Source organism: Pelobates fuscus, chromosome 10, assembly GCF_036172605.1.
Source record: "Pelobates fuscus isolate aPelFus1 chromosome 10, aPelFus1.pri, whole genome shotgun sequence".
NCBI lineage: Eukaryota > Metazoa > Chordata > Amphibia > Anura > Pelobatidae > Pelobates > Pelobates fuscus.
The window spans coordinates 62,206,867-62,219,040 of record NC_086326.1 but is presented as its reverse complement, the minus strand read 5'-3'; the positions used below and the strand labels follow the sequence as shown (position 1 = coordinate 62,219,040).

Here is a 12,174-nt window from a genome sequence, read left to right as displayed (position 1 = left end):
ACATTTTATTACATTATATCATTGTTACTAGTTTTCTTCAGGTTTGATTACAACAATTACACAGGTTGATATATTATGACTTTGATAACTTTATCTTAGAATTATTATCTAAAATATATCACTCTGTTTTAGTACATTTTTAAAACCATCCGTACAGACTCTCAGTAATGTGTCTATCCTTCCTCTGATTATCTCACATTCATTCAAACTTCTACGGACACTAAAACATAGATTGGGTTAACTCTTTACTCATTAAATTTTTTTAAAGTATTTATAGTGGTTATAATATTTAACATACACTTATTTCTTTTTCCTTTCTCTTTTTTCTCTCTTTTTTCTTTTCCTTTCCCCTTTTTTTTCTTCCCTCGCCCTTCACTATTAATATGTTCTACTTTACGCTGTAATTCCTTTCTCTTGATTTTTATTATTTATATCCTTCTAAATGATTTATATCTGCTATAAGGGTAGTATATAACTCTCTTAGTGTATTTTTTTTATACACATTATACCAGATTACTCCCTTTTCCATCTCCAATTGGTTAAAAAATTTGACTCTTTAATTGGTGTATATTTGGGATCTCTGTTTTTTTCCATGCTTTTACAATCAGAAGCTTGGTCACCATAAGGCAATGGGTAACTAGTATTTCAATTTTTTTTGTCTAATTTATTATCATAAATTAACCTGCATTATATTATTTTGGAATATACCTACCTGTTTCAACCTCTGCAACTCTGCATGATCCTGTATTGTCTTATCCTAAAAGGTATTTACCTATAACTAGCTGCATTGCAAAGTATCCTGGAAACCCTTAACTACTTGGTATAACTTCAAGCCTGCTTGTATACAAAAGACTTTATTCATTTACTTTCTAAAGATCTTGTTTGTGGCATATCGCCTAAACCCTGTTTTTTTTCTCACAAAGTATCCTGTTTGTGGCAGACTGCCCTTTATTCTTTATTTTCAGTAAATTTGTTATGTCTAATACAACAAAGTTTTAACCCTTAACCCTTTGCAATCGCCTCCTCAGGAGCATGGCATCTGGGTTTTTATTTTTTTATTTGCAGCTCTGAAAATGTAACTCAATCTTAATTAATGTTAGTAACAAGGCTGAACAGATGTCACAACATATGCCCAATTTTAGTGTGACAATAGTTTAATCTCTAAAGACCATATCAAATACCATACATAAACATTCACCTGTCTACACGTTTATGCAAATTTTCTGATTGGAAGTCGTTCTTAATACTGTTGATTGCATAACAGCTAGGAAGTGAAGAGATTTGATTTCTCGGAAAATAAGTAATTACATGTCTGTCACTGAAAACGTTGGATATAATTTTGTTTCCCCTTTTCTATGCAAGAACATTCAAATCAGGTTACGTACAAGGTAATATTAAATACAGGCTGAACTCATGCAGTTCAAAATATCATTCTTGTTTATTTTTTTATTCTGCCTTTTATTGTGCGTTTTGCCTTTCTCTATTTTATTGTATCTTGTTTATAAAGACTATACCATTGAATGTGTATTGTACAGTGCCTCAAAAAATAATAATAATAAAAAAATACTTTGAAAAAGAACTTTGGAAAAAAGAAAATAAATAAAACGGAGGATGGAACACTGTGAAACAGGAGGACAAATGTACACTGCAGGATCCTAGTGCAAAACGTATTTGGAAATAACCTTTGAAAATAATGATATGTTGTCAGCAATTCATAAAACCAGAGTATACAAAGCAAAATACAGCAAAACTAGTCCTCAGATATATTGATAAACATCAGTTTTGGGCTGTTGTTCATAGATATATGACAAACGAAAACAAAATTTAACATAGTCATCTTTTACACAAGTATTGACATTATACGGTACTCATTATAAATATCTAGGTATTTTGCTAGACCCCCATCTATCCTTTGGCCTTCACATTGGAAAAATCTCTTCAAAACTTTACCCAAAACTAGGTGCCCTGCACAGAAACAAATCCTGCCTAAGCCCTACAGTAAGAAAACAGATAGTGCAACAGTGCCGGTCATTGATTATGGGGACATAGTGTATGCACTCGCACCGCAAACCCACCTTAATAAACTTAATACATTATATAATTCATTCTGATGCTTTGCACTAGAATGTAATTACTTTACCCACCACTGTGACATGTTAAAAGAGCTAAACTGGCTATTGCTGGAATCCCGACGCACTCTTCATCTTTCCAGCCTTGTGCATAAGAGCATTTCTGGAAAGCTTCCACCCTACCTGAGTAGAATGGCTGTCCCCAGCTCCTATAACCTCCGATCCAGTACTAGCACGATATTTAGCATACCGCAATATAAAAATAAAGTGGCACAATCCTCATTTTCCTACAGAGCACCGCAACTATGGAATAACCTCAGGGACACAATCACATCCTTATTCAATCTAAAATATTTTAAGAGATCTATGGCAATATATCTCAGAACAGAAGGCACCTGTCATGGTTGAATATGTTTATTACCTGTTATGTATTAAATTTATATATATATATATATATATATATGTATATGTATATGTATGTGTATGTATGTGTTTGTGTATATATATATATATATATATATATATGGATATGTATGTATGTATGTGTGTGTGTGTAAATATATATATATATATATATATATATATGTGTATGTATGTATGTATGTATATATATTGTTTGTATATTGTATCCTATTGTAACAATGCAATGTTTTGTGGACCCAGGACATACTTGAAAACGAGCGAAATCTCAATGTATCCATCCTGGTAAAATATTTTATCAATAAATAATTAAATAAATTATCTTGAAATATCCCATACAGGGTCTAAAATATTAGCAATTTGGAAAAGCTGCCATTTTTGTGATGTTCAATACATGTGACAACATGGATAAATAAAATAAAAAATAAATAAAATAATAAAATAAAAAATGTTAGTGGCAATATCACTATCACAAAAAAACTATATATATATATATATATATATATATATATATATATATATATATATATATATATATTCATTCACAGTGCTCTTATGCATTATTTAAATAGAATTGGCTTATTTAGCACTAGCACTATTTGATTTGTCTGCCACATTGGAATTAGGGAATTAGTGTAATACCCACCAATATTGAGGTACTGTGAAGTAGTGGTGGGCTTAACACAATATGGCGATATAAGAGAGAACTGAATCCCCATTTTTTTTGCTGAGATAGGCAATTTTAAGTAGCCTTATATAATTTAGAAATTTATTTTATGAGTGCGCTGTTCCTTAATCTGTATTATGTTGTTCATAGATATATGACAAACAAAAAAAATCATTCAGTTAGTCAGCTTTTACAGAAGTATTGGCAATATATGGTATACCTTATCTTGAAACATCCCACACAGGGTCTAAAATATTAGCAACTAGTAAAAGCTATATTTTTTGTCATGTTCAATACATGTGGCAAAATAGATAGATAAATGGCAAATGCTAAAATATCCTGCTTAAGGGTGTTTGTAAAGAATGTGGTGGCATTATTATCAATGCAATATTCTATAAAAGGCAACAGTGCATAAATAACATCTGCATTTCAGCATAATGCCATGTACAACCATCAGAGTTGAATAATCTATTTATGAAATGTTGGGTTGTATGAAGGGCTTTACATTCTGCTTTGATCTCTGTATTCCTCAGTGGTTTACAGCTTTTAAGTCATATAGCTGTAAAGGGTATCTAAATCTCCTATAAGGCATTGGCACAGCTGTTCTACACATATATCTTAACAGGATAGGATCATACTTGTGAGTTTAGAACATCCAAAAGCAGGTTGCATTATATGTGCAACAACCTTGCCTTTTGCAAATATTTGGATTGAGAAAATAGTGGTTCAGCAGCAGACGCAGTTTGTATTAGAACATTTTGCACTTGAGATATAATTTATTATGGTTTAGAGCTGGATTAATGTGCATCAAGCATTTAAATATTTGTATACATTTTACCACAAAAGGAAAAAAAATAAAAATCAGAAAATATTCTTCGCTTTAAATTTATAGATCAATCACATTGTTATAAGTATCGCATTATAAATCTTTAGAGAACATACATCTCATAATGACTTACTTTGATAATGCTGTCTGCAGATGTCATGTCAGTGAAAATCTTTACACTGTAAGACACATTGGAAAATGTTGGCGTGTTGTCATTTGCATCAATCACTAGAATGTTCACTGTGACAGGGGAACTTTCTTGATTTCCATCTGAAGCTACGATCTATAATATTAGAAAAAAAACAAAAAAATACAACACAAAAGGGTGAATACGGTTTCAAAAATGTAACATATTAGAAAATATTATTTTGAAAAACAAATCTATTATATATATTTTTATTCCTTTTTTTAACATTTTCAGGTTCTCTATAAAGTTAAAAGTCATCTAATCTGTGAAATACTTACACATTCTACACAGAGAGATGTCACATTGGTGTCCATGAAATACCAGATGCCAAACAATTGTCTGGAATTGTTCTATGTCTCATATACAGGATTGTTCGCTAAAGTGAAAATTCACAATCAAATTAAAATTTAAGGTCAAGAAGCCAAACTTGAAAAATTCTCTAAATCAGCTATGTTTTCAGTTCAGCTGCTCAGGCCTTACATTTTAAATTCACTTTGAATGTTCACTTTAGTAATTAGCCCTGAGAGAAGAACATCAGTCCTAAATATCTTGTACTTAATAATTTATTAGTACAAACTCATAGTATGGAGAAATAGTTGGTCTGATGAAGGTCACCAGACTGAATCATTTTCCCATACTAAGAGTTTGCACAAACAAAATCTGCAGTAACGGAGATTTATGAATATGTTGCAAAACTTATTTGCACAGTGTTACGGTTTTTTGGGACTGGCTATAGATAGGCATCTCTCTGCAGAGATCAACTGAAATACTTGACTGAGCTGTCCAAGTTGGTGAATGTTATTGTAAAGAGTCTAGCATTTAGGGTCTACTGCCTGTTCAACTTTGCAACTCCTGACTACTCTGTATATAGTTTCATCATGTTTCTATCACCATAACTTTTCTTAACACTGGTTGTTTAGCATTATAAGGACTTCAACTACTCAATCAGACATAACACCATGACAATAACAACCAAAAATATATAAATGCAGAGTCTGTGGTTGGTTCTTGATCATCAAGATCACAATTCATGCCTTGGTTTAAAAACATGTGTTTTAAACAGTTCTCCTGTGATAAAATTCCTTGCAGAAAAGTATGAGGCTTGACTGTGATAATTTGAATATCCAGCAGTACAGAATATATGCATACACGCAGTGAGGTTAACTAATAATATTCTACGCTAAATCTACTGTGCCTTGGTATATGCTGGTATGTTTCCTGTTTTTGCATTTTACTTTGAATTTCTTCTCACCTTGCTTTGGTACTGAAAACTCAAAAATAGAAAAAAACAAAAAACAGAATAAAGGTACAACTGGAACATGATGTTGTACTTCTCTTTTACGTCCAGGCTCATGATAATATGATAAATTCCTGGAACTCATGCTCTATCACCCTATTGTGTCTGTTAAATCATAGCTTTCTCATTCAATTGCCCAAAAACTTGATTTGAGCATGCACTGCCAGCTCATGTCATGTAAGTTAGACTTTTTTTTTTTACAGGAGTTGTGATGGGATCTATTTTACATAGAGAATTCTTCTTTTCATATCTTACAGCCCTCTGTATCAGGCAAGTTGCTCAGAGCTAATGCACGCACAGCACTTTGAGACAAGCAGGTTTTGTGCGCATACAAATAGTCAATTACAAATGTCAGTAAGGTCACTTATGCATTAAGACAGTGCAGCCTGCAAAGAAGCCCTATAATGTACACATATCACTAAACACGAAATCCTTTCCATACTGGCTGTTATAATTCAACCCACTAAATAAGGTTGCCAGTAGAGTGGAACAGTATACTTGTAAAATAAAACATAATTCAGCCTTTGCCAAGATCTGAACATGAGTGAAGGGATTGACAGTAGTAAATTGAAAGATAGTTATGAAGTTAGTATTTACTCTAGTAAATATATAGTAAATGTATAATTGGCCCACAATGGTACAGAGAGAGTAAAGGAGAGAGTTCAGAGAAGGGTTACTAAACTGGTTCATGGATTACAGGATAAAACTTACCAGGAAAGGTTAAAAGATCTTAACATGTATAGCTTGGAGGAAAGATGAGACAGGGGGGATATGATAGAAACAATTAAATACATAAAGGGAATCAACACGGTAGAGGAGGAGACTATATTTAAAAGAAGAAAAACTACCACAACAAGAGGACATAGTCTTAAATTAGAGGGGCAAAGGTTTACAAATAATATTGGGAAGTATTACTTTACTGAGAGGGTGGTGGTTGCATGGAATAGCCTTCCATGCAGAAGTGGTAGAGGTTAACACAGTGAAAGCATGCGTTGGATAGGCATAAGGCTATCCTAGCTATAAGATAAGGCCAGAGACTAATGAGAGTATTTAGATAATTGGGCAGACTAGATGAGCCGAATGGCTCTTATCTGCCGTCACATTCTATGTTTCTAAATACTGCTACATCTCTGGAAACATGTGCATAATAGTGTATTTTCTGTAAGGCACTTACATTCTGTAGACATCATAACTATTTTTCAAAAAGTTACATGTAAACGTTCCATTGTATTCTTAAATGCAATCTTTTTTTTTTTTTTTAATCATTCATTAACAATTGGTATTCATGAAAACTAAATCATGCCTGCTAATTGACAAATTCTGTTTTGAAACATAGTTCTATTTGAGAATGTTATTTCTCCTGTCATAGTTCATTAATACTGCCATTTGATGCAGACACCTCCGTGCATTTGATAAGCTGCTTTCACACGGAATTAGCCTAACGCACTTGCCTGTGATAAATAAAACTTTTCTCTGCATGATAATATGTTTATTACCATTGTATTTTTTTTAACCATGTATGTTTTTGATTTTATTTTCTATACATTTTATATTTTTCAAGCCAAATTTCTTGTTTTCCTTTGGTTTTCACATTGTTTTATTGTTATTTCACTATTTGTTAGTGTCTTTTAGTGATTTTTAGACACTGGGGGTAGTTGCTGTTTTGTACTATCTAGCGCCAATCCACCTATATTTTTTATCCTTCGAGGTGAAAAATTCTATCTTTCTGCAATTTATATTTTGTATTTCTTTAACAGAGTGACACAAGGAGTATAAGAAATCCTGAGCGCAAGAGTTGTACTTATGCATTATCAATATAATTTTCATCCAAATGAGGTGAACAATGCATAAGGGTTTCATCTGATCTTCTCAGCCAATCAATGCCATCAAAATCTGAATGTAAATGACCTTCTTAAAGTAATCCTATAGCATTAGTAATACAAATATATACAGCATTCCTAACACTAGACTGCTCTAGTCACTGCTTATGCTGTTTCAAAGGTAGTTCATTAACGTATCACCAGGACTCCCTCTTCAACTTTCAGAATCAATATGCCAAACACCATGAGAAAACAAATTGTGTAGCTTCCATGTAGCATAAACAGGATGCGAGAGAAGTATATCATTTATTTTAAAGTCTAAATTAATAGATGTGACAGGGTCTGAAAGATTTAAGTTCCATTTTTTAATTATTGTTTTATTTATTTATTTTATAAGTACAGTAGGTATTCGTCATAGTCATAAAAACTAATCCAAGTTTGCAGGTACGTCAATGCAATAATTTATTTTGCAGAAGAACATCTTTTTCCATATTAGAAAATCAGAGCTTTGGTCGTGTTTTCTAAGGTATGGATGGATACAGATATTGAGGTATAATTACATAACCATTTACCATGAAAACCAAATACTTACTGATAATTTATAAATTTGCTGGCGTTCTCGGTCAACGGGCTGAAGTAAAGTGAGGTAGCGGGTTATTCCAGACTGTGTCACCGAAAAAACTGAGCTGTAGTCAGTCAAATATACATAGAGTTGTGGATCCTTTGACTTTAAAACAAAATATATATATATGTACCATTAGAGATATGCAAAATATAACTTTATAGCATGACACATTTTAATCTATAACATACACATGCACACAGCACATTTTGTTTTCGGGAGGAGAGATAGCAGGGATAAGAAGATTTGCATTATGAATTGGTATGAGACTAGCAAGTTAGTTGTATGCAAACACTAAGGGCAACAACAATTTAAACACCTTAGGTTAAAAAAAACAAAAATAAACCTTTCATACTACTTTTTTTTTTGTATATTTTCACTTGAACATGAATTTTGTGTATCTTTAACTAAAAAAACATTAGTAGTTTGTAATCGCAAACGTATCATTCTCTTTACACTAAATTTGCAAGTACTTTTTATAATAAAAAGATACTCTGGATCCTAAAGCACTTTAGTTTGCTGGATTGCTTTATGTATGAAGAGTGTGTCCCCTTATTTTAATATTTTTTATTCATTTCACAAAAAAGTGCAGATATCAATAGAAAACGGCATGTTCACAAATGAACCTCTTACACCCCCTAGCTTTCAAGTGGTCAACCGGTCCTGCGGCTTCCTGTTACATTTTTTGTAAAAAAAAATGTTTAAAAAAATACCTGCAAAAACTTCTCACTGAACTGCATTGGGAAGTTTATAATTGGACAGCCACAGAAAGTTTGAGCTGAGAAAAAAAGGGAGGGCTTGCAAAGGCAGCAGACAAAAGATCTGCAGCTTTTGCAAGCTGATTTATGATATACCCCCAATAAAAATGGACAATGCAAATATTCATTAGGGGAATAGCTACAAAACAGTGATTGTTATTTTATGTAATGTTTTATTTGACAGTGGAATGTCCCTGTACAATTGTTTACTCTATTTTATCTCTCTTTAATTATCTATGTTTTCATGTTATTCATAATAAAAAGTAGGGGCGATGGGCAAGATTATTTAGTCAGAGCTAGTCAGTCAAAAAGATCTCAACAACGAGCAAACTGCAGACATGGTGGCACACAAATATGGAGTTCCAATGCAAAGAAAAAAAAAATAAAACTAACGGCATGTATAAAGGAAAACAGAAAGAAAAATAATCACAGTGCAACTTAAGTGCAACAGCAACAGCATCTGAAAAGGCAGTTGGAGAGAGCAAATTCTGTTTTGTTTGAATCAATCCATCCAAAAAATAATAATTTGTGTCAAAACAAATTTCATACATGTTGTGTTTTAGTTTTGACAAATTTTGCCCATGCAATCATTTTGGGAAAAAGGTTCAGACAGACTAATTTGGTGTGAAAATACACAGTGTACTACAATGAGAAAGAAAAATCAGGCTCTACTCCATTTACTTCCCCATTTTTCCTGTTTCGTGGTTCATCAATATGTCAAATCAGATGAATCGTCAATCACCTAAAATTCAAGTGACTCACAACTTGGTTTGACCCGAATGCACAAAGTTACAAGGCAGTATTGTTTTTCAAAATAACCAGAAAAGTGTTAGTCGTTCTACTTAACATTTTGGGTTCCCATACGTATTACTCAGTTGCATAAACCAAAAAACACAAGTGAGCAAATCCCAATCAAATAGGTGATGCACTATCACTTTAAATGTGTACTCAATACTCTTATTCTTGGGATTTCTGCTCAAATTCAAGTTACAATGTTCTGTAATCCTATATAGAAAAAAAACCCATAACAAAAAAAATATTGTGCAGATAACCTATGCAAAATAGTTAACACCCTGGTGTGCCCCCTTACGGTTTCACTCACATATACCAGAATTAATTGTGACTGGTGGTCGGTTAAACAGCATAATTGTCTTTTGGTGAGTGTGTGCATCTGTCTGTGTGTGTGTGTGTGTGTGTCTGTCAGTGAGAATGTGTGTGTGTGTGTGACAGTGAGTGCATGTGAGTTTGTCTGCCAGAGAGAATGCATGCTTTTCTGTCAGTGAAAATGTGTGTGCCAAGGAGTGCGTGTACGAGTCAGTGTGTGTGCTAAAAATGCTTAATTTAAAAAATAGTTTCACTCCGTTTATGTGATTTATAGTAATATGCATATATGTATGTATGTGCATACACACAGTATAAATACACGTTAGACATGTGCAATTCGTTTCGGTCCGAATTAAAATTCGGCCGAATTTCAGGTAATTCGGACATTCGGGTGCTTCCGAATGTCCGAATAGTTGAATTGCCGAAGTGCCGAATTGCTAAAGTCCCTCAGTCCCAAAATTACCGAATTTCCGAAGTGTAGTAGTGCTGAAGTTTAGAAGTTCCGAAGTTCCGAAGTTGCCGAAGTTCCGAAGCACAGTATTGCCTAAGTACGAATATACTTACCCAGTGAAAGAAAAAGAATGTTACACTGTATACAATTTCAAATAAAAAGTATACAAACATAGACACGATTCAGCTGTAAGCATTTGCAACACTTACAACAATCAAGTAACACGCATTCATATAAAATGTAAGTTACTAAGCCAGTCAGTGTAATGACAGGAATGAATAAGTAGATAACTCCCTAATTCCCACGGTATTAGGGAGCTATCTACTAAAAGGCTGAAAGACCTAAATTGGTCTTTCAGCCAAATTTACTAATACTAAGTAAAGATTACTTAGAATTAGTAAATTATGCCCCTACTCGCCATACCGCGAGTAGGGGCATGTCTATTAAACAGTGAGCAATCTGTGGCTGCTCACTGTTAAAAAAAATAAATAAATGTCCTCCGCCCTGGCCCCCACCCCTGAGCGATGGGTGGGGGCCCTAAATACAAATTGGGGGGTGACCTAATGTCCTCCCTCCTGGCCCCCACCCCTGAGCGGTGGGTGGGGGTCCTTAACAAGAATAAGGGGGGGGACAGCTAATGTCCTCCACCCTGGCCCCCACCCCTGAGCAGTGGGTGGGGGCCCTAAATACAAATTGGGGGGGACCTAATGTCCTCCCCCCTGGCCCCCACCCCTGAGCGGTGGATGGGGGCACCTATTGTCCTCCCCCCTGGCCCCCACCCCTGAGTAACCAATCAGAGAGTTATGAGTCAAATTACACAGCGTGGGAAAATTCCAAAGAACTTTCCCACACTCTGTAAAATGACACAGAGCACTCTGATTGGTGGATTTCAAACCAACCAATCAGAGTGCTGTGACAGGTAAATGTAGAGACTTACCCGTCAGTCTCTTCATTTACCTGTCAGAGCACTCTGATTGGATAGCTTAAACCCACCAATCAGAGTGCCCTGAGCCTAATTGCAGGGTGAGGCAAGGCTTTATAAGCCTCCCCCCGCCCTGCAGAGCTCAGTTTAGGCAGAGTCCTCGCAGGGTGAAGATGGATTTTTTTTTTGGCGCTCGTTTTTTTTTAATTGCGTCGGTTATGACAGATATTTATTTGCCCTTTTTTGCGGCTGAAAAAAGATTTTAGAAGAAAGAAAACATTGAATGGTAAGTTTATTTTTAAAGGTACTTCGTTAAATGGTCTCCCCTCATTATTTTTTAGGGTGAGGGGGATAGGTAGGAGGTTTTTTTGGGGGGGAGGGGGTGACTAGGGGTTTTGGGACCCCTAGTCACCTGGAGGGAAGGGGGGTAACATTTTCATTTAGGGCCCCCACCCACATGCTCAGGTGTGGGGGCCAGGGGGAGGACAATAGGTCCCCCCAGTTTGTATTTAGGGCCCCCACCCACTGCTCAGGGGTGGGGGCCAGGTCCCCCCTTATTCTTGTTTAGGCCCCCACCCACCGCTCAGGGCTGGGGGCCAGGGGTGAGGACATTAGGTCCCCCCTTGTTCTTTTTTAGGGCCCCCACCCACTCCTCAGGGGTGGGGGCCAGGGGGGAGGACATTAGGTCCCCCCATTTGTATTTAGGGCCCCCACTGGCCGCTCAGGGGTGGGGGCAAGGGGGAGGACATTAGGTCAACCCCCATTTGTATTTAGGGCCCCCACCCATCGCTCAGGGGTGGGGGCCAGGGTGGAGGACATTAGGTGTCCCCCCCTTATTCTTGTTAAGGGCTCCCACCCACCACTCAGGGGTGGGGGCCAGGGGGGAGGACATTAAGCCCCCCTACCAATTTGTATTTAGGCCCCCACTGCCTCCCCCCTTTTTTTTTACTTTAGGGCCCCTACCCGCTCAGGGAGGGGGGACCCTTTTTTTTTTTTATTTATTTTTTTAACAGTGAGCAGCCACAGGCTGC

At 35.7% G+C, this 12,174-nt stretch overlaps 1 protein-coding gene across 1 annotated transcript in view; it reads right to left on the bottom strand.

Moving 5' to 3' along the window:
• Positions 1 to 12,174, bottom strand: part of PCDH15 (protocadherin related 15) — a 1,410,242-nt gene that overhangs the window by 601,036 nt on the left and 797,032 nt on the right. Inside the window, exons 12-13 of the mRNA XM_063435339.1 lie at positions 7,879 to 8,013; positions 4,116 to 4,265 (exon numbers count right to left, since the gene is read on the bottom strand). Coding sequence (XP_063291409.1) covers positions 4,116 to 4,265; positions 7,879 to 8,013 — 285 coding nt within the window. The remainder of the gene's footprint in view (positions 1 to 4,115; positions 4,266 to 7,878; positions 8,014 to 12,174) is intronic.